Source organism: Onychostruthus taczanowskii, unplaced genomic scaffold (genome assembly GCF_017590055.1).
Source record: "Onychostruthus taczanowskii isolate IOZ18803 unplaced genomic scaffold, ASM1759005v1 scaffold11, whole genome shotgun sequence".
NCBI classification, from domain to species: Eukaryota; Metazoa; Chordata; class Aves; order Passeriformes; family Passeridae; genus Onychostruthus; species Onychostruthus taczanowskii.
Genome location: NW_024497629.1, coordinates 13,413,735 through 13,440,718, shown reverse-complemented (window position 1 = coordinate 13,440,718; position 26,984 = coordinate 13,413,735). Strand labels below are relative to the sequence as shown.

At 40.5% G+C, this 26,984-nt stretch overlaps 1 protein-coding gene across 1 annotated transcript; it reads right to left on the bottom strand.

Annotated features, from left to right (window-relative positions):
• Positions 1-8: 8 nt before the first annotated feature.
• TMEM18 (transmembrane protein 18) lies at positions 9-2,848 on the bottom strand. The gene is made up of 5 exons (XM_041420835.1): positions 2,789-2,848; positions 2,500-2,620; positions 1,788-1,842; positions 719-812; positions 9-626 (listed from the first exon to the last, which is right to left on the bottom strand). The coding sequence occupies exons 1-5, from the start codon at positions 2,834-2,836 to the stop codon at positions 537-539; spliced, it is 408 nt and encodes a 135-aa protein (XP_041276769.1). The 5' UTR covers positions 2,837-2,848; the 3' UTR covers positions 9-536.
• Between the last annotated feature and the right edge of the window lie 24,136 nt (positions 2,849-26,984).

Sequence of the window (26,984 nt, the reverse complement as noted above, 5' to 3'; positions counted from 1 at the left end):
TAACTCAATTTAAGATACAGTGAATTATAGTTTTATTTATAAAATGCCACTGGCACACAGTACACACAGAAAGTATGAAACTTGATTTATAAAGAAGTGAAGTGCTTCACAGAAGCATGGATTCCTGAGTTATTCTGAATGAAATCTCTCATGTACTGTAATTCACAACACAGCTCCAATTTGCTTAAGCATCAGAATAACTGATACTTGATAAGCACAGAATAAAGACACAGTAAAAAAATACACAGGCAAATGGAAACTGGAAGATTGTGTCTCATCAATACTAACAGCCTTGGTCATGGAGGAAAACAATCATACACTGAAGGGCATAAAGACTTGTTAAGACTGGTTTCATAATTTCACAGCCAATTCAAATGTACTGCAGATACCTGCTTTACCTCAATGCCCACAGCCACAATTAAAAAGTACTCCTGACACCGGAAACAAAAATACTTCTGTTCCTGCATACCCATACAGACGGACTGATTTCTCAGACAGGAATTATTACAACTGAAGAAAGAAAAAGTTTGGCACTTTCACTTCTTTTTTTCTTTTTCTACTTTCCTTCTCTGCTGTAGCATCTTTAGTTCAGTCATTACATTCAAAGTTCTGTAAACCCAGGTGACCTGAAAAGTAAATAAATTATTACATTCAACTAATCCACATACTTCACTTACTCTTTTAATGAAAGCACCTATATGAATGAACACATACATACCACAATTATAATAGTATTCACCAGCAGTGGTGCTGAAAATACAAGTGAAATAAACATTCCTCTTGAATCAAAGTACTGGTATTTAGAAAAGAGCCTGAAAGAAATAAAAAGAAAATGAAAGAAAAAGCTTTATTTAGTGAAGTTCACACATTCAACTTTCCCAGCAACTACTCTACATGCACACTGTACACATCATCCCACATCTTGGGATCACCAAGCATAAGCCAGCATTCTACTGTATTAAGTCAGAAAAAAAGAAGCAGCTGATACTTCTTCAGTTATGAACATTAATATCAGTCCTTCTCCTCTTTACAGTTTTACTGTGTAAAAGCTAACTTACATGACTGACTACAAGAGTGCATCACAAATCATGCTTATTCTGAAGCATCTGAAATGCTTTTAGGTATTTTGCTTACTTATATTAGAAAAGATAACAAAAATGATAAATGCAGCAAAGCTGTAATTAGGTCACATATGCCTGAAGTGAAACATAATGACTACAATTAGATGCCAACATGAAGTGGTGTTAAACACATAACTTTCAGTGATATCAGGGAAAGAGTAATTCAATGCTCAAAATATCAAAATAAACCCATCACTTTAATTCTGGTATACACATTTAGTAAACAGGCAAATGTTAATGCTCGTTATACATAGAAGTAAGTATATAAAGCAGCAGTTGTATTTTTGAGAAGCGGTTCTTATCCTCAGCTATTAAACATGAACACCAAAAAAAAAAAAAAAAAAAACCAAAAAACCCCCCCCCAAAAAAAAACAAACAAAAAACCACAAACCCACAAACAAACAAAAAACCCCACCAAAAAAAAACCAAAAAAACAAAAAACCAAAAAAACCAACAACCAAAAATCCACCACAGTTCACTCTTTTCCCCTTAACCACAGCACTCCCTTTTCTCGTCGGAGTTCTTTGACAAGTTAGTTTACAAGCACTCATATAAACAGATTTTAAGCAGCACAATAAATCCATGCCATCATTACTTCTTATAAGTATGTGATAACTATATTGTACTGTATAGTTTTACTCATAAAATGAAAGTGAAAACATTTACCTCCAATTCATGGCTGCTAATTCATTGATATATTCAGCGCAGTACACTAAGCCCACTATAAATAAAAGAAAAATATTAGATTCGGTATTTCTTTAAAAATAAACCGTTCAGGATACATCATCTAATCCAAATCCATGTGGTCTTAAACCAAAGCTAGTATGTGTTCTGCCAGTCAGCCATGGCTGCTTTGGCTAGGCAAGGTCACTGTGGACTCTCAGGTTAATAAACCCTGGGATAACTCAAGTTGTTACTGCAGTGTGCAAGCCAGTCTTGCTCTTCCTCGTGCCATTATCACGGCTGTCAGCAGGGCATATGGTGAACTTGCTTCAGAAACTAAAGCTGACCATATCCACTGAACAGCACCATTAGAATAAAGCAGAGTACAAAGCAACTGCTGGCTCTCAGTCAGTTTCTTTGTACTCTCAGTTGGTTTCTTTTCTGCTTCTCCAGCAAAGAACACTTCACTGGGAAGCTGCGATACACAGGGCAATGACAATGCAGTAACCTTACCCATCCCACTTCCTCACCAAGACCAGAGCCTTAAGTCACTACTTCACACATTTTCTTGGAAATAAAATAAAAACATATTTTTAGGTCATAGCAGGTTCCATAGCAGACTATCATCGACAGGCACACGCACTGCTAGCGGAGACACGCGAAGCTGCAGGCACTGCTGTGGGCCCGGCAGCGCACGGCGTGCCCGTGCACTCACCCATGCAGAGGAAGTGCCCGACCTGCACCCGGCGGTGCTGCAGGGACGCGCACGTCAGGAGGAAGCAGAGCAGGTGGAAGGCCGCCAGCCCCAGCAGCCAGGGCTCGGACCAGTCCGTGCTCTGCGGGCAGAGGAAAGTGGGTCAGGCAGCGGCGGCAGAACGGGCGGCCACAGCGACCGAACACGGCCGGTGTCGGTCACGGACCGCGCCCCGCAGCCTCCTTCACGCACCCTGCGCCCCCAGCAAGGGCCTCCCCCCTCCCCGCCGGACGGCCCCGCTCCGCCTCACCGCCAGCACGGCCGACAGCCCCGGCGGGCCGCGCACCGACGGCTCCATGGCGGCGGCAGCAACACCTCAGTTCTCGCGAGACTCGTGCGGCCGCCGCTCTCCCTGCGGCGCGATGGCGGGAAGGGGGCGGTGGGGCCCGAAGCGGCTCCTCCTTCCCGCAGGCGACGGGACCGCCGATGGTCCCGCGGTTCGGAGAAGGGACTGAGGTGGCTCCTCACACCCCGGTGGCTCCTTCTTCTGAGGGTGCCTCTGGTCGCGTTTTGAGCGTTTGACGCCGGGAGGCCGCCAGTGTCCCCATCCGCTCTGTGGGGTCCCGCTGGACTCGGCGCCTTGGGTCGGTGGCCCAGCATTGGTGTTAGCGTGTGGTCTACTGTCAGCAACACCCAGGGTTGGCTTTAGCGATGGCAAGGAAAAAAGAGCTTTAAGCCCAGCTGGGAGTTCTTTAAAAACAAACACAGCTGAGCTCTCCAGGCAGGAACTTAAGTCATATGAAAACTACTTTTTCTCTCCAAGCAAAGCCCACCGACATCCCCTGCCCACCTCGAGGGGCAGCGGGGCCTTCTCCTCTTGTCGCCACTACAGCAGAGCTCAAGGACATTTTTTAACTTTGGAAGTTGAACAAATATTAAAATAAAACAATGGAAAAGGAACAGGAGACACATTAAAATTCTATTTTATAATTCCTTTTGCTAAATGCATCTAGGTCTGGAAGAACCAACTGTTCTTAAGACTTAGCACATAAAGAGCATTTCAAACTCAGATTCCTAACAATGAAGCCAAATCTAATCTAAAGGACTAGATCTGTTGAACAAACACTGTTTTAATATATATCTGCACATTCTGCTTTCATTAATTTTTTAATGACAGCTTATCAGATGTGACTTTGAATTTTTTTTTTCAAATGTTTTGAATTGCATGTATAAGTAAATATTACAGATACTCTTAATTTAGTTTACCATATAGCCAGATATGGTTCATAAGTGTGACCTGGTCTCTCTTCACTGTCACACCTCTGGTATTTAAGATGAGATACCTGAAACAGAGGATTTTTAAAAAAATATTTTTAGGTCTTTTTGGTTTAGGTTTTGTTAGTCTTTTTCTCAACAAAAATAATATCTGGAGGCCAATCAAGGCTTTCACTTGAAGTGTTGTAAAATTAAGTAAGGCGATAGAAAGGTGGTAATTCCTACTACCATTATTGTCCTAAAATTAAGACTAGGGGAGAAAAGATATTTTTATACCACACTGTAGATTGGAAAACAAGACTGGAATAACATGGACCTGTACGGGCTGGGGTCTGATCTGCTGGGAAGCAGCTCTGTGGAGAAGGACCTGCGGGTCCTGGTGGACAACAAGCTGCTCACAAACCAGCAGTGTGTCCTTGTGGCCAAGAAGGCCAAAGGTATCCTGGGGTGCATTGGGAAGAGCTTTGCCAGCACGTCACAGGAGGTGATTCTGTCCTTCTGCTCAGCCCTGGGTAGGCACATCTGGAGTGCTGTGTCCAGTTCTGGGCTCCTCAGGACAAGAGAGATGTGGAGCACCTGGAGTGGGTCCAATGGAGGGCTACAAAGCTGATTTAGGGACTGGAGCATCTCTCTTATGAGGAAAGGCTGAGGGAGCTGGGTGTGTTCAGCCTCCAGAAGAGGTGACTGAGAGGGGACCTCATCAATGTCTGTCAGTACCTGAAGGGAGGCTGTCAGATGATGTTTCCAGGCTCTTCTTGGTGGTGCCAAGCAATAGGACAAGAGGCAATGGGCAGAAGCTGATGCACAGGAAGTTCCACCTGAAGACGAAGACGAACTTTACTGTGTGGGTAGCCAAGCCCTGGAACAGATTGCCCAGAGAGGCTGTGGAGTCTCCATCCCTTGGGATATTCAAGAACCTGGACACAATCCTGTGCAGTGTGCTGTAGGGTGACCCTGCTTGAGCAGGGTGGTTGGACTAGGTAACCCATTGTGGTCTTTTCCAACCTGACCCATTCTGTGATTTGTTTGGACAGTCTTATGACTAATAATAAATTTTTGTGTTTTGTAAATGAGGAATGAGTTTTGTGTAATTGCTCAGTAGTGCAATTGACTTCAGAAACTGTCTGCAATAGCTGAAGGGCTTCAATGAATGCAGGATGCAGTCACTAACTATATGAGTGGAATATGCTGGTCAGTGGTGAATCTGTGATGCAGACAAAATGGGTGGGTAGGAAATTATTGGCTTACCATGGCTACAACATGCTGAATTAAAAATTCATGTAGCTGTTACTGTCAGCCACTGTAGCATCAGCAGAAACTTTCCTATAGGGAAATAGGAGTTGTTTCTTTAAGACTAAGATAAAGTCAGTAATGCTGTTTGTCAGTAGATGGTAGCAGATACATAAGTATTGCCAGATCTTTTGTGTGGTACATGTTGTCTTTCATTCATTTTTAGTGGAGAATGAAATGTGAACAGAAGATACTTAAAAGTCAGTGAACAGATACATTACTCTTTTTTAGGGAAAAACTTGTGTATTTGTTCTTTTATAGCTCCTTTGCAGAACCAGTATGCTACAATTAGAGTCTAATTTTTAGAATACTAACCATAAGTATTTAGTAATAATAATAATAATAATAATAATACAGAAATGTTTCTGTTATCACTATTATAAGTAACTGAAGTAGTTTGTAAAACTCACACTCAGTTTTCTGTTGCAAGATTCAGATTCCTATGTATTTTTCTTGCGCACTACAGTATTATCCAAGCAGTTTAGATAAAAGATAAAAAAAAACCTCGGTTGGTAAAAGGAAATTTTTCCCTTTTAACAACAGAAAAATTTCATTTACTTTACATAGGAAAGGATCTAAAATCAGACATTGATCTTAAGTTTATGTTGCTGAAAAAAGAAGCTGGCTGGTAAAAGTCTGTGTGCAATAGCATATCCCAAATTTAAATGCTAAATTATGTTCCTAGTCATAGCCCTTACATATGTTTTTCAGCTGATCATATTTGCAGTACTAGAAACCACATAGAAGTTGTAGCTGTTATACTTCTGGCTGAGGGAAATGCAACTCTGATTCTGCAGGAGAAGAAGTGAGAAGGTGTGTGAGTGAGTGAATGAGGCAGCATCTCATCTCATCTCATCTCATCTCATCTCATCTCATCTCATCTCATCATGTGGGGGTTACTGACAGGTATTGACAGCCCCATTTCTGTGCTTTGTCACATCCCACTGCAGAGTTCTGCTGTTGGGGACAGGGACTGCTCATCTCTGCATCTCCTGCCTATCTTGCAGCCTGCTCCTGTGGAGTCCTGTGCTCTGCTGACTTCAATAGTCTTTCCTGAGCTTTGGGAGGCAAGAGCAGCTTCGCTATGAAAACATGCTGAGCCTGGGAGAGGAATCTGGATAATCATTTTTGCTGTGGTCACTTCCAGGGCATCACTTCTATCTGCTCTGAAGATTTTCCTTATGTTCATGCTTGTGCTCAAAAGCAGCCTTAAATTTGCATTTGCTTCCCAGTGCAACAGAAGTGAGCCTGAGTCTGGTTACTCACTGTTTCACTAAAATCCTTCACTTTCCCTGTCCTTGCCATTATAAAATAATTATTTTTGAGTGGTTCCATTATATTTTGCAGCTGCTGTCTCTTTATCTTTTTATAGTACCAGCTTTTATTGGTCATGATGTGCTTGGAAAATACAAATAATAATCATAGCGTTGTAAAGACTTCTTTAGAAATAGAATTTAGAACTGACTGGATTGCCTTATGCATGTAATTTGTGAGTTTCAGGTTTAGATGATAGATGCCACTTCACCTAAGCCTGAGGTTACCCCTGCTTTTGAGAATGAGTTTGACTGGATGACCTCCAGAGGTCTGACCTATATTGCTCTATACTTTGGATTTCCCAGGGATATGGACTGGGACCAGCTGGCTGGGAAGCAGCACTGCTGAGCACAGCCTGGGAAGCCTGAGGGGTGCAAAAAGCTGAACACAAACCAGCAGTGTGACCTGGCAGCAAATACTGTCAGCAGTTTCTTGGGCTGTATTAACAGCACACCCAGGAGATGAAGGGATTCAGCATTCATCAGAATACATCTGTATTCACCTTTGCATACTTTAGATATAAGGACAGTAGAGCTAAACGGTGAAAATTCAGCAGAGAGCTGCCAAAATACTCAGGAAGTTGAAGAACTTGTCCTGGGACAGGGGCTGAGGGAGCTGGGCTTGTTTGGCCTGGCAAGAGGCGTCTCCAGGGGAAACGTAGTAGCAGCCTGACAGTGCTTATGAGGAGCTTATAAAAAAGATGCAGCCAGGCTCTCCTGGTGGTGTGGTGTGAGAATGAGGGGCAATGCGCCTAAAGTGAAGCTAGATGTTTGGCCTGGATAAAAAGAAAAGATTTTTCCTCATGAGGACAGTCAAACAGTGGAAAAGGTGTCCAAAGAGGTGGGACGCCTCTTTTTTTGCGGATTTTTAGGACCCAGTTGGATAGAATCCTGAGCAACATGGTCTCACCTCATAATGAATTTACCTTTGAGCAGAAGGTTGAAATGACTTCTTAAGGTCCCTTCCAACCTGAATTATTCTGATTAAGTGATTCCACAACTTAAAATGAGAAAAAACCCAACTTTTTAGTAGTGTTCACTAAACAATACTGCTTTAGCCTGCAAGTGAAAGAAATGCTTTTATGTGGTTTTTTTTCAGAATCTTATTCCCTTATTACCTCTCTTTCATCCACTTTCTGTCAGGGCTTTTTTTCCTCATTGCAAAGTCGCTTCAGGCATCTTCATGCTTATTTTTCTTCCTCTGTTATTCTCAGAAAGTACATGCAGTCTGAAATACAAATGTCTTTTTTTTTTTTTCTATACCTAATAACATGACCTCCTGTTAAATTATTCCACTAATCCCAACAAAGATCTCAGAATCCTTTCAAAGCCTTACTCTATTCTGGCAAAGAAACCAGATTTTTATTTCTGTTGTGAACTTTGTCCATTCAGGGTGAAAGAGGCCAAGTGTAGTTGCAAGCAAAAATCAGTCCTGACAGTCTCAGGTTCTGTTCTTAATTATATACTTTGTCTCTTTGACTCATTCTGAAGTGTTCTTCTGACAGAATTGCTGCATTGATTGTTTTTCTTTTCAGAATACCACCTCATGTCATTCTATGGGATGGTATGGAAATAAAGCACTTCTGCATTTCTTTGTGTGACTGCATTGCACCTAGCACAATGCAGTGCATTTAAGTTGCAATACAGCTATTGTAATAAAAGGGCAAGAAGGAATAGAAGTATATGGGATGTGCAGGGCAACTTTAAGGATTGTATCTGATCTGATTGCAGAACTTCATGTCAGCATTGTATATGCTCCTTCAGGGCATGCTGTTAAGGGACATCCCAGCCACTTCTGCCTGTCGTTCTTAACATGTAAGGGAAGTACAAGCTGCAGGGAGCAGCAGGAGCAGGATCAGCAGAAGAGACATTTTTGTGAACATGTCATTGTTCAGCCTGTTCATTTCTGAGAGTGAACACTTGATACAAATCTTGTACTTTGAGGTTCCTGCTGCTTCTTGCTTATCATCATTCTCTAATGAAAGAAGAATGAAGTGTGGAAAAATGGTGGTAATTTGGCAGGAGACAGCCAAGAGCTAGAAAGCCAGCACATCCATCTCTTGATCCTGGAGCTGTCCGTGGTTGTGCTTTCTGGTGTTTTGTCTATTCCGTATCCTCAGCAGTTCATATTTCTGTTGGTATAATTTGTCCAAATGGCTCAGACCGTCTGAGCACTTTAGTTAAGTTTTGATTTTTTTGGATATAGAAATTTTCACACACAAATTATAGGCTTTCAAATACAACAATAATTGCAAAGGTATAAACATTTGTCCATTTAACATGTGACAATATTTTCTCAGCTCCTACCAGCTCCTTAATATCTGTGAGCTAAAAGCATATGACCTGAGAATATTCCCATTTTGAAATTGTTTAGCACAGGTGTGGGAGCTGCACTGCAACATCCTGCATTAGAAGAGCTGAGAAGCAAACAGTTAATCCTCCTCCAGCTTTTTTGCAGTTTGAGGTTTTACTGATTCATAGGTTATTCCACAATGCTGTTCCCTCATTACTGGTGGGAAATGTCTCTAGCTGTATTCCTGACTGGATGGGGGTGTTGCTGTGGTGATGATGTTTTGAATTGTTCACACACTGCTGCTCAATGTGTGATATATGTATTTTTATTCAAAGTTATCTCCCATAATAGCATACCAGTGCTGACAAGTCCACTGTTGGGAAGATTATGACAGAAGTTTTAGGTACTATTCTGTACATGGATTTTATGTGACCCTTCTGTGTCAGAGATTCAAAATATTAAATCATCAGAGATTTTGATATATGAATATTTCCCAGTTTTGTAGGTGTCTGTGGTAGAGACAGAGATTTGCAGCTCCCCTATGAGCTGAGGTATCATCCTTGTACAAGGATGTAGATGGCGTTTTGAGGCACTGAAAAAGGAAATGTATGAGAGATAAATCAGCAAAAACATTTAGGAAGCTAACACACAGCATATCTGGAAAGCCTGAGAGAAAAGTCAAGTTGCACAAATTCCAGGACAATGATGAATGCAAGACGGAGACCTCTCAGAATATTTTGGGCAAAGACTGATTTTTAGACATAGAGACAGAAGTATTGCACACCTAACTCTTCAATTCTTAGTTGCATGCCTTTTGTTTGCAATTTGAGGATTATGTGATGTTTGGGCAGTGAAACACATAAGACTATCTGTTTTTAAAATTGCCATTGGCCGAGAAGCACTGTTGTGGGAGTGGTTGCCCATAGAGCATGTTGAATACCTTTACAGGGCAAAAGGTAATGAGTTTCAAATTGAGAGTTGTGGGGTTGAGATTGGAAAAGCCCTTGTTCTGTTCTGTTCTGTTCTGATGAAATAAAGGAATTCAGGAAGAAATATGTATCTGTCCAGTAATCATATCCTGTACGTCCTTCCTGGAAAGATCTACAACTGGAGATCCTCTCTTCCAGCTCCATCATTTTTTTATGTTCTGTGTCCAGTCTTTCCATGCCCTGTTTGCACAATAAGCAGTACTGCCAGAAAGTAAGGTAATAGTCATTTGTTTAAAAAGGAAAAAAAAAAAAAAAAAAAAAAAAAAAGAAAAAAGAAAAAATATTCCCTGCAGTGCCTTTTGGTGGCATACTGAAAAATACAAAATGAGAAAGAAAAAGTACAGCAGAGGAAAGACAATGATAAAATATGGTAACACCTGGGGCACCACTAAAAATCTGTTTTAGAGCCTGCATTATCAATTAAAGGAAAATGCTTCTCTGTGTGCTTGACCCCACACATAGCAATATGAGGAATGGCAACATTCACCCTTTTGCCGTGTACACTGCAGCACCCTTTCCTTGTTACTGCTGTTTTCTTTGGTTTCCAATTAAATATACCTTGCTTAAAAACAGGCTCTCCTAATATGTTGCCAGATGCTGCATTTACATGAGTATGGGTAACACACATTCGCAGAGGGACAGGGAGAGAAACTGTTTCACTCTTGTCCTAATGAAAACAAATATATGTATGATTTTAAGGGATAAGGGGCAAGGTAGTAGCTACTCTGCCTTCCTTGCCCCTTTTCCCTTATCCCTGACAGAGTCAAACTACTGCATGGCTTCATGGTGTCATTAGCTGTTGCTAGGAGAAAGATGCAGGCAGAGATCTTTTCCTTAAAGATGAAGTCTAGGCTTTCACCACTAGCAGTAGATAGGCAATCTTCCAGATGTCATGAACCACTGGAATTAACTGTCTCTCACCAGTACAATATTGAGTCAAAGTCAGGGCTCTAGCATTATCAAATCTCTTTTAAAAATGCCCATATGGAGACTCCAGGGTATTGGGATCTTTTCAATGGGGAGAGTGGTTCATCTCCCTTTTCCAGCACCTTTGAATACCTCTCAAGAGGGTCCTCTCATCTCTTCCAAGCTTCAGAGACACTTTGTCTTCTCACAGACAAAATTCTTCGGTTCCCTGTAACTAAGATGGATTTTCCTGGGTTTATCAGGCTTAGCTTTTATCCCTTTTTCTCAAATATTGTCTTCATTTTAATTTTAACCTCATGCAACATTGATTTGGTAGGGTGGGACTCTGCAGGGATGGCCTTGTGATCTTTGCAGACTGCTATCAGATCATTCAACCTTACAATGAAGTTTTTGGTCCTTTCAGTGACTGAACTCACCAGAATTGGGCTGGTGACCGTCCAATAGCTCTCCTTGTTTTTGTTCTCCAGAACTGAAGATATAATGGTGGTATAAGAGCACTAACATTGATGGGTTAAATACTGTCTTACAGTTGTCCTCTTTGGAAGTAGAAAGGCCGTTTTTTTTTTTTGTTTTTTTGTTTTTTGTTTTTTGTGTTTTTTTTTTTTACAAAGTATTACAAAGTATAGAAGCACACTGCAACAGTTTTTGTTTTTGTTTTGTTTTGTTTTGGGTTTTGTTGTTTTTGTTTTTTTTTTTTTTTTTTTGTAAGCTCGTGACTGGTCTCCTATTACTTTCCTGCTCATTTTGGATTACCTTTAACTATAGAGGAAGGACAAGGCATATAAATATTTCCAGATCTGTTGCTTGCAAATAGCAGGATTTCAGACTTGCTGAATTCTTGCTTTAAAGGCTGTACTTTGTGTCCCCAGTAACCCTGGTACTCTGGATTGCATCTCAGTGTGAAGCTTTCTGCTTAGTTCAGGAGAGAAACCACAGTGGGTGCACAGGCTGTGTGCCCAAAGTGTGCTCCTTGTAACTCCAGGCACGGACACTCAGCACATTCATATCTAGGAGAAGTGATGCTGCTCATTAAACTGTTAATGTAGATTCACATTAACTGTTCAAGTTAGGTATGTTATCCTTAGTTAATCAGAAATTCATCCTCACTGGAGAAAAAAAAGACTTCTAGAGGTGGTTTGAGGAAGAAGGCCTAAGGCAGAAGGCTGAAAATATGTGTGAGACCTTCTTTCCATAGAAACATTCAGAGAGCTATTTTATTTAGCTTCTTTCTGTTTAAATTGAGAGAATGAAATACTTGTCTATGTGTTTGATAGTTTATTTTATTTGATCTGTTTAACATATAAAGGAAAAATCCAAATATTAGCTGTTAACCTGTTAACTACTAATCTGCTGGTGGTGGTTTTTTTTGTTGTTGTTGGGCTGTTTGTTTGGGTTTTTTTTGTTGTTTTTGTTGTTTTGGGGGCTTTTTTTTTTTTTTTTTTTTTGCAAATATCAGAGCATTTTTAAAGGCTTACTTGTAGTTTTGGTGGGTTTTATTTAGTGTTGTTACCAGGCAAGGTGGTTACAGGAAAACCTTCCTTTTATGGACAGTGGACTTTATGCACTAACTGGTACAACATTTTTGTTTGTCAGTGTCCAGTAGCCGATTCCTAGGGAAGAATATAAGAACAGGACAATCAGACAGTGATACTTGGCCAGTAAATTCTGCATCTTCCAGCTCTTTGCTTTGGAATATTGAGAGCTGGAAGAAATTCTCTGTGAGATTTAAACTGAAATTGCTAAAAGGCTCAGTGCAAAACCTTAACCAGTTCCTGGTGACCACCGGAAACAGGTTTAAAGAGTGCTGGTGTCGAAATACACGTGCAGCAAACCTGATATCGCCCAGCTGGCTGTGAGTGCAAGGGTGGGTCAGTGCGCAGTGGAAGATGAGGAGGAGGAACTGGCATCCAGCACCATTTTCCTGTTAAAAAGCAGCGGCAGGTGGCGCTCTGGCTTTGCTTTTCCTCAGGACGTCGCTGTTTCAGGAGCCCTGGAGCAGTATTCACTAAACATTCAGGTGAACGAAGTTTTGTTCTACAGATCGTCATCATAATAAAAAGCCCAACGCACCTCTTACGGGTATGGAACGACGCCTATGCTTCCCACAGGCAATAGTAATTGCTCTTTTAGCCCCTACTAGGCTAAATATTTTTAGTGGCTACAAAGATGTTGCAGACTTCTGTAGGACCCTACTTGTTAGGGAAAAATACAACCTTAAAGGTTAGGAAAGCAAAAAAATGTCGTCACTAAGACTTAAAAACTGTGTTGGGCATCTCTGTGGTGTCTGCTATGAGCCAACACCTACTGCAAGTGTGTTAGTCCCATGCACAGTCTGCTATGCTATGCAGAGATCCAGCATCTGCTTCGGTTCATTTGTGCTGTGTCCTACAGCTGTTCCTGCCACCAGCATGAAAAGGAAGTCTGTATTTGGAACATGGGAAGGCTGGTGAATAGGAGGGCAGTAGCCAAGTGACTCTGAGCTTTCCAGCCATGCCATGCATGCAAAGCCAATCACTCACTGTGCTGTTAGTGCCCTATCACATGCTTTTACTGAACAGAATTTCTTTGTAGTGTACTTGATCACTGCTGCCTTCTAAGCACATTTATTAACCTAAGAATAATTTGAGATTTATGGGGACAAAGAAGTTCTGATCAGAGTTCTGAATGCTTGTGGATTCTGCCGTGCTCCCTGCTGCAACTTAAAATATAAACCCCAGTGGCTCTTGGATTCTTTGTTGAGGCTGGCTCTGGAACTCAATTAGCTGCACAGAACTGGATAATCTCCATGTGATGATGTGATGGATAGTAGAATCCTGGCATAAAATTTATTTTCAAAAAGGAGGGAAGACCTGACTTTTTTTCCAAGAAGAATAGTTGCATTTTTAGGTAAGCAGTTAATCCTCTAGTTTCCTGATTTTGAATATATAATGCTCAAGTGTTTGGCTGAACAGATTTGGTCATTGCTATCTGTTAGGTGAAATCAAATTACTACAGAGAGGTGCTGTAGATTCTTGTGCAGTCACAAGAATCCAAGTTCGTTGTAATCTCTAAACACTCATGATGATGGTGTAGGGAGAAACTGCCCTAAAAATGAACTGAGTAATCTTTTGGAGAAGGAAAGTTTTGGTAGAGAACGGGTTAGTATGCTGTGCACAGTGGAATAAGAATTAGGGTTTACTTTGGGGATGTACGTGTGCCTCTCCGGCTTATTGAGATACATTTGAAGATTATGGAAAATCCTGTATGAAACCAGTCTTGTTGAATTCTTGTATATATTGTCAGTGGGATTAGTGCTGAAGTGCAGCTTGACCTTTCTGTATGTCCATTTCCGTGTTCAGAGAATGTTCTGGTAGGAACAAAGTACAGTTTGAGTATGTGCCCAAATGTAGGCAATATACAGTCATGGAAAAATAAAAATCCTGGAACTTAAGTGCACCTGAAAAATAAGACCTGAAACTTTTATTACATGAAGTTCTGTTTGTTTGTTTGTGTGTGTGATAGCTAAATGTTTGTTTTGTAAATTGAAGAAGTGTTTTTGATTTCCCAGTATTGGTCTCCTGGAAGAGAGACTGCTGTTAATGACTCCTGGTTTGAAGAGTCTTCTGTTATGAAGAGTGAAAATCTGTGTTAATTGCAAGCATCAAAGGCATGAAGAAAGCGCTTGGATACAGACATTAAAAAATGGACTATTTTTGACTTCTAATTAATGCTTCTGTGGAAAAAAAATAGATAAAAAACATTTCATGGAACATACCTGAATGTTACTGGTGGAGTAAGCAGGCAATGAAAAAACAATGGAGTTTTCAGGTCTTCACATTTTCTTGGGAAACGATGAATAGTTTTGCAGTGGTGAGCAAAGAAAACCCACAGTAAATTGAAAAAAAAATACTAAGATAGACTGCAGTTCCATTGTATTGACATGAACTGTAAGCAATCTTAGTGATAACTTGTATATTGTAATTAGCGGATTCACAGTGTAACGATTAATGGGAGACGCAAGGCTGAAACAATTTTAGTAATTAAAATGTTTAAAACCAGATAGAGTTAAGATATTTGCTACATGTATGACAGTGAAAATGAAATAATATCTGATAGGTATAATGCTAAAGGAAAACTTGATATCAAAGGAAAGTTTTAGGCATGGGAACTTGACTTGCAATGTCAGAAAATAAGAACTATTGACTTACTGTATTGATTCTTTTAAAAATATGTGTATGCATGAAAATTCATGCACTTGGGGTTCTCTGCTAACAAGAAACTTTGAGAGAAAAGTGTTAATTACAGAAAACATCTTTCACTCACAAATGTTTGCTGGAAATAAGAACTATTAATTTAGGCTGTTCTAAAAAGAGGTTTGACTATAGTAGCTGAAGGGGTCAGGACTACTAATGTTCCAACCCAGTCAAGGTGCTGGGGATTTTCAGTTTTACAGAATTTTCTATGCATTTGAAATTAAAAAAATTGGTTGTACTCTGTTTAGTCACCCATCTTCAACATGTTTTTCTAAATAATGGAAAAATCACTGGGAAATTTCACTAAAGAAATTATGAATATAATTAAGCATTTTGAAAATTGCACTGATCTCTCACACAATTTTTTAAAATTTCAGTTGAATGCTGTCAACGTGACATCTCAGTTTCTGGATGTTTTCAACACTTGAATGGACAAGGCTCTGAGCCTAAACATGACCTAAAATTGGCCCTGCTGAGAGTAGGAGGTTTGACTGGATGGCCTCTGTGGTCCCTTCTTTTGTAAATTTTTGTGTTATTGTGAAGATTCAGTTTCAACTATTAAAATGCATCTTTTATAAAGGACAAGATAAATCAGTTGTATTCTGACATAAACTCTTGGCATAAGACATATATAACATCTTTTTCCATAAACAAGTACTTTAAGAATTTTTCTCTTTGATTTTTTTGCCTGAGAAGGGTCCTTTCTACAGAGTTATATATATCTTCCTTCACCTCGATGATAATTAGTGTTTCTTGAATAAGATTTCTTTTAAAGAAAAGACTTTTACAGCCAGGTCAATACCCGTGAATCTGCCTTTGTTAGTCATTAAATATTCCATTTGCTTTCCATGCATATCCTAATTATTTTCCACTTTTACATCTATATATATATATTAGAGGAAGCTTTTCTTATGCAGGTAGAGGGTTCCATTTTTTTTTTAAGCTTTTTTTTTCCGGGGGGGGGGTTCCTTTTTTTTTTTTTTTTTTTTTTTTTTTTTAATACATTTGGCAATACCACAAATTTCATACCACAGGATTGTTCCCAAAGAAGCCATTTAGGAGTTAGTGTCTGAGAAGGGGTGGGAACAAAGACTTTGGTGAGGACACCATGCAGCTTGAGGCCCTTCCAGGACCAGATACCAGAGGAGGGGGAGCTGGCATGGTGACAGATGTGAAACAGCTTCTTCAGCCTCACCAACAGCCTTTAATCAGGTGTGTGTGCTCAGCTTTGAGAAAATGCAGTTCCTGATTGAAATTTGTCATGATAGTTTTACCCACTGGCTCACTTCAGCAATTGATCAAATGAGGTGTTGGCAGTGACAGCCCAGTGTGTATCAGCTCCACAAAATACTGGTAGACTCGGAGTCTGAATAGAGCCAAGACCCAGGTCAAGACATTCCCAGTCCTTCAGAGCCTAGGCTGAGAATTCTTGGCATCATTTTAGAAACTGGGAGCCTTTTAGAATAGATAACACATGAACTAGGAAATTACTCTGGCAGTTCTTAAGCACCACTTTTACTGAAGTCAAATGTTGCCATTCATAAAAATAATAGCAAAGGCTGCTTAGGATTACACTTAAGAATTACATTTTAAAGGCTGTTATGGGAATTGAAAATAATTTATATAAAATATTGCAATGTTAAAGCAGAAGAAACAATTCAAAAGCTAAGTCTATAAAAGCTGTTCTGGCAGTTTTTTGTCATCAAGATGAGGTTGGTATCACTGTCAGTTCAGAAAAAGTTACAAATTACTGTGTAATTTGTAGTGTTACCCAGTGCCACCCAAAGGCTAACAGTACAACCCAAACATACACTGAGACAATGACAGATTGTAATTACTAATGCTTCATCCTGAATAAACCCACGCATTCCCTTCTTTCCTTGTAATGAAAGGATAGTTCTGAATTTTCTTGGTGGGGAGAAGGCATGCACCAAAAGTTATTTATTTCTGCTAGCTTGCCTAAAGCAAGCTCAGTGCTGTGAAATTTAAAACAGAAAGCTATGAAGAAACACTGGAGAAATTAGCACAATGTGAAGAGCTGGCAGCTACCCAGTTGTCTACTGTGTCTGGTATTCATAGCACCCCAGTGTCAGTGGTTGCATCATTGTGAGTGAGATGAAGTTGTAAAGTATTAAAAAGTGATTTGATTTTTTTCTATGATAATTTTAATAGGGTAATGAGGATGGGGTGCTGTTGGGATTCAAAGTAACAGCTTATCACATTAAATGTAGTGTAGTGTTGCCAGATCTCCATTCTTGTAGAGGGAACATGGATTAATGTTAGCTGTTGAAGTTTTTACACGTTCTGGTACTAGAAAGGCATGTTTCATTGTGAAAGGAGTTCAGAAACATAACATTAACACATTTGGTTATGCAAGATGAAGAGGAGGTGGCAAAAGCCAGAATGTGACACACAGGAGGTGAGGAGAAGGAAGCAAAGAGAAAGCATTCTTTAGGGACTAGGACAAAGGGCTTAGAAACAAAACTAAAACCAAAAAAGACCAAAGCATCAATAGATTAAAATTAACTATCCCATGGGTGATTTTCAAATATATGCAGCCATCCAGAGCTGCCAAGTACCAAAGAGAAGAAATTATTTAAACAGAAAGAAGCTGGGTAGTGAGGACTATTGCCTCAACCAGGATGACCCACATACTGCCATGTTGCAATATTTTTCCTTTGTCAATGAAACAGGCACTTCTGGAAACATTCATTTGGCATCATCATTCACTCTTCCATGGTCAAGCACTGTGGTGGATTGACTATGGCTGCCAGGCACCCACCCAGCCACTGTCATTCCCAGTCCTCAACAGAACAGGGGGAGAAAATAGGATAGAAAACCTCAAGAGTCAAGATACAGACAGGGAGATTGATTACTTAGCAATTATCATCAAGGGCAAAACAGACTCACCTTCAACAAAATTAATTTGTTGTCCATTAGAGTTGAATGGAGAGAAATAAAGACAAAAATTAAAACACTTCCCTTCCATCCCCTTCTTCTCAGGCTCAATTTCACTCCTTCTTTCCTGGCTTCTCTTTGTCCTTCTTTCCACACACTGAACAGTACAGAAGGATGGGGAATAAGGACTGTAGTCAGTTCATAACACTTCATCTCTGCACTTCCTTCCTCCATGTCTCCCTTGCTCTAGCATGGGTTCTTTCATGGGCTGCAGTCCTTTGGGATAAACCCACTCCTGCATGGCCTCTCCAGACTGCAGTCCATTCAGAGCACATCCTCCTGCTCTGGCACAGTGTCTGCCATGGCTGCAGTGTGGATATCTGCTCCAACATGATCATCAGGATGCTGCAGGTTGGCAACCTGCTTCCCCATGGTCTTCTGCATGGACTGCAGGGGAATCTCTGCTCCAATGCATGGAGCACCATTCTGTCTGCTTCTTCTCTCACCCTGGTGTCTGCAGGGTTGTTTCTCACACATTTTCCCTACCATTCTACTGCACAGTGGTTTTTGCTTTCCTTAAATGTATTCTCCTAGATGTGCTGCCATTGTGGCTGTGGGGCTCAGCCGTGCCCTACGGTGAATTATTTGGAGCCATCTGAACTTGATGTGTCCCACACAGGATAGCCCTGTCCTCTGCTCACAGAGATTCTTCTGCATCCCCCACTGTCCAGCACCTTACCACATGACCCAGTACAACATCATGTAGCCACTTTCTTCAAAAAATGTAGGAGACAGAGAGGGGTATATATGTTGTCATTACATGCTGAGCCATGCCTGTTAGAAAAATATCAGTGTCTATAGTCTTCCCTATGGCCTAGATCTGAGAAATACATCAGTATTGTTATTTTTTATCAAATGGGGACAAACGTAATTGATGGAGTCATAGTGCATATCTGCATGTGGTTGATAGGGCAAATCCCCTCTCTCACTGGGTAATACAACCTCACCTAGACAGTGAAAGATCACATTGCCAATTCAGGCATGCACTTTTCATCGTGCCACAGCATGATGGAGCATTTCTTTGGTAGTCTTTCTGCAGGCAGAGACGGCTGTGAAATTTGTAAGTGCCAATGTTTCAAACACTTTGTGAATAGCTGGAGCCTGATTTGCTTTTCATTACCGATGTGAAGATGCAGGAGAAAGATGTTACTGTGTGTACAACAGTTTCTGCAACAATTGTCCTCCCAGCCTGCAGGAACTACTTGCAGCACAAGTAATGGAGCTCAGAATCTGAAATGCTATTTTCAGCCTTTTTAGTAACAGTGGTGATAACTCTCACCATGATTTTTAAAAAAATCTATTAAATGACTGTTAGTGACATGCCATTTTAGGAAAAAAAATTTACTTGTCTTGTAAATCTGTGCTGGCATTATTGTGATGTTTGCTTTTTAATTCAGTTGCTTTCTGTCTTCTCTTCTGGCCTTTGATGAGTCAGAACCCATGCAAGGACTGGCATTGTTGTATGTATAAATTAAGAATTTCCCTATTTTAGGAAGATACAGATGCCTTTTTCACAATTGATGTAATCTTTTCTGAAGGATAATTTATGGATGTAATCTCACAACAAAACTACACATGTGACAGCTGAACTGTATAATCTTTGCTGGGAATAATATATACCTCTGCAGGACAGTGAGAGGAAAGATTTCTAGTGCTAACAGTGTGTATGGAAATCTGCGTGGCATCTTCTGGATAGTATGGCCTGAGTAACAACAGCTGATACAACAGTAATATAAGTTAGTGAATGGTATACCCCAAACAAACTATTCTAAGGGGTGTTTGCCCAAAAATCTGATACTGCTAGGAAGAAAGTAACAATGATTCAGTTTGCTTTGGATGACCTTCATAATGATTAAATTATAACAAAGAAACTATCAAGATACTTTTAGAGAAAATAAATCAATTTGAAAACTAGAAAAAGCTTGGAAAGTTTAAAAAAAAAAAGCTTGAAAATTTGTGATTGTGGAGAAAGATCTTGGAATTAGTAGAAGAGAACAGCAACTTAGTAAGATGCCATGAGCATCCAGGTACTGGAGCAACAGTCTGACACAGAGACCCACACCTTGGGGGTGAACTTGTGACATCTTTTTTCATCAGTGTATCTTGACAGATTGTAAGGACATACACATAAAACTAGAGAACCCATATCTTCATCAGCAGCTGTGGGTAAGAATGGAGAACTTGTCCAAAAGTGAGGTTACGTTCTGTGGATGAAGGAAGAAATACATGGGCAATTTAAACAGGAGCTCCAGAGGAGGGGTGAGGGTGGCAGGGAGGACAACAAACCCACAGTGGGTATTAGGGGAAGACCGGTCTCCTTTTAAAAGCAGAAGTGACATTGGTACACAAAAAGTTTGCATTCCAAGGTTAAAAACAGGAGAAGAAACAGGAGCAGATAGAGGAGTGTGGGACATCAGCAGAGAGAACATTCTGGTACACAGCTGAAAAAATGTAAAGGGTGAAAAAACTGGGCAAATATAACACAGCAGATGACAACTAATGCAATGCTGGAACACATCATTCCAGAGGAGGAGGAAAAGCCATGCAGCACTTTAGATGATTGCCAACCAAAAAAGAACTGCATAATTAGAAAATTACAGTTAAGGGGAGCTTTCATGAAAACACATATTGTCAACACCCCACCGCTCCCCCTCCCCACCCCCAAAATAAAAACCTCCCCAAATCATCATTTTAAACATAACAAATCTTAATGAAGAAGAGTAGGTGCTGCTGAAAGAAGCTGCTTCCAGTTCAGAGGAGCAGTATTGTAAAGTATGTGAGGGAAGGGAGCAGGGGAGCTGAGGGGATTTCTCTGAGTGGCGACTGACTGCTTTCAGAAAGCTTGGACAGTGAGTGGTGAGGTGAAAGAAAACCACTGCTCTGCTTTTAGCAAATTGGAAGCTGTTTGCAGGAGGAGATCTTACATGTAGCTGCTGAGATAAACTGTTTATAGCTGCCTCTTCCTTTTCAGCTTTTTTCTTCCAGCAGTCTAAATTTTAGCAGCAGGGGAAAAGGGAAATCATTTTAATGAAACAGGAGCAAAACATAATTCTAACTGAAACTAATTCCAGCTGCTTGAATAACCCAATGTTTGCTAAAGGTGATTTTCTCAACCCCTTCATTTCAGGAAAAATGTGTGTGACAGCACTCTGAGTATGCTCACCTGTACTTGGGTTCATATCAATGATGTATGCATTTATGTCTCCTCAGAGGAGAGAGCTACCTTGACCAGAATATTCTCCTTTCTTTGTTGGCCAAAGATAAAGTATAAATATAGGAAACGTCTCCCTGAAACAGCAATTCACTATGTAAATAAGACTCCTGTCTTAGCAGGGAGGGTGATGGAGGCCAATTCCCTTCTCTAAAGCAGGAACATCCTAGTACAGTGCTCATGTTCTAAACAGATAAACTCTTAGCATTAGCACATGAATGGCTGTGGTAAACTGGAGTCTACTGCTAAAGATTAAAGATGAGAATGTTTTTCAGTACAGATGCTCCAAATATCTTTATAATTTCATTTGGATATACTGGGCTGTGTGGCTTCTAGAGGAGAACCATATCATTTAGTGATATTTAAATTTACTTACTTGGTAGGACAGGTGTAGCAGATGGGTAGCAATACCTGCTCTATGAGCTGACCCCCCTTCCTCCCTCCCTCCCACCAATATGCACATGGAAATCAGAGCTTCAGCCCCAACAGCCTGGTGTAGACCAGCTAAGCACCAGTGAGGGAGAAGGGTACTTGCTCTGACTGGTTCTGTGCTGCACCACACTGGACAGCTCAGCTCCTGCACATGGTGATTCCTGTCCTTGAACTTTTGCTTCTGTAGATGTTAGACATCTGTGTATTATGACTTCCTTTCAAGCAAATTGTGCCATAATTATTCATGGCTTTCTAATGGCTTTGCATCTTGTGGCCTCAGGTCAGCTCTTGAACTTCCTCCATCACTGAGGAAACCAGGTGGAGGTAGCTACCAATTGTGGCTTGTCTAACTTGTCAGGTTCTGCCCTGGTGTGTTTCAGAAAAATGGGTATATTTGTTATGCAGGTTGAACGAGGTGAATCCCATCACCTTATGCTGCAAACAACCAGCAGTATCCATTAATCTCTGTTTCTGCTAGATAGTATGACACCTGGAAAAGGTTTAAACCAATTGTCTGCAAAGTCTCTGGTTTGTTCCTCTGGAATCTTTTGCCTGCTTGGCCTGTGGCTTATTTAAAATTGCTAGTGGTCAGATAAGAAAATCAATTTAGAATTGAGCCATGGGATTGATGGAAAAGCCTACAAATCAGTGTTTTGGATGTTCAGTTTTGTAACCCCAAGTCTGCTAAGATGTCTCCATGAAAAGCTTAGGAAACAGTGGCTGCCTTTCAATGATCTTCATCAATTTTTAAAGCTTTCTTGACATGAGAGAGAGGTGTAAGATTTGCAGCTATTCCCAATATTGTATTTCTATAAGTCATTGCTAGGAGAACACAAGCCGGTCCCCTAGCCCTTGAAGCGCAGTGTCCTCTGTCCTCACTACAGAAGGGGCACTGCAGGCAGGCCACAGGCACTGCAGCTGCAGGCACTGCAGCTTCTTTCCAAGAGGAGGAGCAATTTTTCTTATGTGAGCCAGTTGTCTCAGCCTGGATTAGATCAGTGTCTTAAGACATCTTGGGGTATGGGCGTCCACGTCTGGCTGGAGGGGTGGGCTGGGCTTTGCATGGGGGAGGCAGCGCCCTGTCCCACCCCCAGACCCCCAGCCAGTCAGAGCTGTCCACCAATCACACAGTGGAACGGTGCAAACACAGCTTCTCATTGGTAGAGCTTTCCATCACTCACACCCTGGCAGTGCCAGTCCAGCCTCTGATTGGCTGAGCCACCTGCAGTCCCGCCTGAGGGGCAGGCCCATGGAGGTTTAAATGGGGCTGACTGTGAGGTGTGTGTTTGTCTGGATTCTGGCTTCTCTGGAGTTCTATGTGGGAACCCAGGAGTTGGTGGATATTGTATGTGTATTTTTCTGTACCTTTTCTGTCTTTCTCCCTCTTCTTATTCTCTTTACATGGAACATTTTTGGGTAACTTAACTTCTCATAGGTTTAAAAGTTTCTAGGTTGAATGGACTGAGTTTATGCTAACTTAGTATTAAATTAATACTAACTGCTGCTATAATAAGTGTTTTATATTGAATTTGGTGTTGTATTTACTCCTCTGCCCAAGTTCCTTAATTTTCTATATTTTTACCAGTAAACTTTTTTGTATTTATGACCTCTTGATAATATCTAGTTGGGATTTCCCCTTGCACCACATTAGAGTAATGCAACCTATGGTTTAATTCCTGGGTTCTGGAGTGTAATACCAACATTGCCTCCTATTGCAGTGCCTGTAACTCCAGCTGTGGTCATCTGTGGGGAAGTCACACCTAAAGAGTCTATGTTGATCACTAAGCTGCTGACATAGACACCACTGGAGTGCTTTAGATGGCACTTAACTCCTTTTTGCAACTGCAGAGTTGTGCTCTGTGCAATTTCTTCTGGTTCTCAAGAGACTTTCCACTGTTATTGTGTCCTTGGAAGTTGTCCTGGCATGCAGAATGGATGTCTTGGACTTTTAAGCACTATCAGCCACAGGAGCTGTTTCTTGTCTGAGAAGGGTGGAGGAAGGAGGTGAATCAGAGGAGGATCAGGGGGTTGTCTGGCATTTCCAAACCTGCAGGGGATGGCTATGAAGAGAGCTCACAGAATACTGTACTTAGGTGTCACATTCATATTTTCTGAAAAATCCCTTCGCCCAGAATTTTTCTCCTGGGAAGTTAAGAAACCTCAGAAAAACGAAAACAATTATTATCTCATTTTCTTCTCCTGTGTTTTGCTCCTTTGGATTGTGGTTGGAGATTGTTTATCAACAATTGTGATTGTTTCATTGGTTTTGGTGTGAGTGTTTTGACTCATTGGCCAATCACTGCCAAGCTGTGTCGGGACTCTGGAGAGAGTCACGAGTTTTCATTATTATCTTTTCAGCTTTCTGTAAGTATCCTTTCTGTATTCTTTAGTATAGCTTAGTATAGTATTCTTTAATATAATATAGTATCATAAAATAATAAATTAGCCTTCTGAGAACATGGAGTCAGATTCATCGTTCCTTCCTCCCAGCACTGGGGCACCCCGCAAATACAATATATATGCAGACAAAAGTCTTAGAAATCTAGGCTTGAGGTTTTTTATCTTTGGTTGCAGCTTGAAAAAGGTGACCGACTGTTTTTGTGCTGCCTGCTTCAACTGACTAGAAGATAGAGGAAGGCTGAGCATACTATTGCAAGAGGGAGAATGAGCTGTCAGAAGCACATGTATAATTCTGAAGGATGCTGAAGGGCACTTCGGCCGCATGATCTGTCCATTAGGGCACTACTGTCTAATGACATTAAGTGCAATAGCACCACATGGATGGCTAAGTGGTGCTATGACAAGTTGTTTCTGAAGTGATACAAACTGCTCTTTGTTCCTTGAGTTGTTTTTAATCCCTGCAGGAAGAAAGCCTAGCTTTTCCCTGTTGCTGCAGTTTTATAAAACCGTACATAAATGTTTTCCTGTTTCTTTCATGGCCATTTTGTGCGTAAAATGCCCCAGCAGAAAAAGCTGGATGTGCACTAGTTCTGTGCTGCTGTGTTAATGTGACTCGTGGTATTTCAGACTAAAAATGTGATACTATTTCCATCTTTCACCAGAGTAAGAACCTGCAACTAAGCAATATATAGCACAGCTGCTGAACTGCAGAGTTATTGGTTATAACCTGAAAGAACAGAATCTCTGACTATTTTGCTTTACAAAGTCCCTTTTACAGTGCCTGAGCTCCTGTGCACCATTTGAAAAAATGAATAGAATACAACCATTCCTTCTGGTGAGATGGACAACTGACATGGGCTATCCTAATGGTCCACAAGTTTTCAAAGATCTGCTCTTCAAAGAACTGAAGCATGTATGTATTAAATAAAATATGTAAAATTTTTGAAACCTTCTGCTTTCAGTGATCCAAGCTGAGGTTAGCATTGAGATGTCAGTGGTATAATATCAATATGGCTTATGAATTCAAGTGTTTTATAAACATTTTTTTAGGTTTTTTTAGGTTTTTTTTTTCTGGAAGATGTACTTATGATCATCTCTCTTACATATATAATGATCTGTGTGAAATTTTTATATACCTTGTCAGGAACTAGGCTTTCTATACATTTTTTGAATTGAACAATAATGGAGCTTGCCAACCTGTTATAAACCAAAGTTCTGTTGAGGCAGTGGAAAGATGAGCAATGGCGTAGCTACATGGAGACTCACCCAGTCCCCAACAGCAAGCACAGCATCCTTAGCTATGCCATGGCTTTGGACTTCTGGGACAGTTGGTGTTGGAGTCATCTGGCCACAACTGCCAGTTGGTGCCCCCACCTCAAAACGCACCGCAACAACTGCCAGTCGTGCAAGTGACTTTTGCAGGTGTGTAGGAATCGTGCTGCCCCTTGGCTCCACTGGTGGCACTGTGGTGTGAAAGAATCCTGCCTTAGATGAATAATGTGTGTGGTGTCCTGCCTGTGCTGCTCAGGGCAGGGTGTTGGCAGTGTTTCAGTGTGCCTGATACTGGTGGGGCCAGGGTGTCACCAGTCTGGCTGGCCTGACCATACTGGGCAGGGGCTGGGTGTCAGCAGCGAGGCTTTCTATATATTAAAAGAGTGCAAGTATAAGCTTTCAATTCCTTGTCAATGCTTAAGCCAGCAATTAATGAGAAGCAGTGTATAACAGAGTTGGAATAGGGGTACGACCAGGTAAACTGTTCATTTGTAATGGGAGAGTATTTTGGGTTGATTTTCTGTACTTGTAAATGTTTTCCTTATTTTTCTCTACTCTTCAGGTACTGCACTTCTTTCATTCGACTGCTACCCAGGCAAGACCTTGATGAATCCTAGGATGTGCAGCTGACTTCTAGGGACTGAAACTGGAGCTTAGATCATTATTGTCAATATTCCATGTGGAAGAATGTCTTAATGTGTTTTTTCAGACCAACTGAAGGCAAGAGGTTTTATAAGCACTGTTAGAACAATGAGCCAAGTGAAGGATTCCCACCATAGAAAAGAACAAGCAAGTGTACCATAAAGGACTGTTAAAGAGCCAGATTGGTTAAAAAACTGCTTTAACCAACTTGCTTTTGATTGCAATCCTGATTGTTTTTGAGATGCAGATGTGCTCTGATACTAAATTAAAAACTTTTCAAAGAAACAGTAAGACAGCATGCAATATTTTGGGTTTTCTTTTCCTTTAATCAATAAATAATTTCTGAGAATCTAATACAGCCCATGCAACTGCAATGACTAATCCTTTTTCTTGTGTTCCTAATGGGAACAACTGTTCCCAATATAACAACTGTTATATTTGCCATTTGGGATTTTATCTTCACATGTATACTTCAGGTTGATGAGCTAGACAACAATCATATTGTATAGCAGCTATGCTCTTCTGGACTGCCTTCATTTATTTGAATACCAGCAGTCTAAAAGTCTGTAGTCTGAGCTTAGTGAGTACTCTTCATCTTTTCATGTACTGTTCATGTAAATAGAACTCTTCCTCTCCAAAAGATACTTCATCTCACTTGCTTTTATAAATCTACCTTAGGAAGAAATGAAGAGAGATTTTATAAAAGAAGTCTGAATCACCAAAAAAATTTTACTGATGATCTACAGCAGGTGTTTGGCACAAAAGCACTTATAATATGGGAGGGAGGCCTGTGGTTAGTTTGGAGCAGTTGTGTACTGTCCCTAAATCCACTGCATAATAGCTTCTCTAACTCCAAGTTAAGTTAATTCACTGACAAACTCTGGTTAAACTGACATTTAGGATTAGGTTGAAAGGAATTTAAGATAAGCAACTTGCCGTTATCCTTGCAAAACACTTGTAAAATAAAGATATGCACATTTTTAGGAAATATCAAAAACTTGAAAAATAACTTCAGTCATGATTTATAAAACCATATTTATTAGTTCTGAAATTGAAAGCAAAAAAAAAAAAAAAAAAAAAGAGCTTTATGTATTCATTCCACCCTCACCAGAATGAAAATAATCAGGTGTTAATTTGGATGTGAGAAATGTTTTCAGTTCTGCTTCAGAAAGTATTATTAAAACTTGATGGGAGCTAATGGCAAGCACAGGCAGCAAGTGTTAATAACACTGGAGACCTAGCATAATCAGGTTGTAATAACTGCTTCCAAAG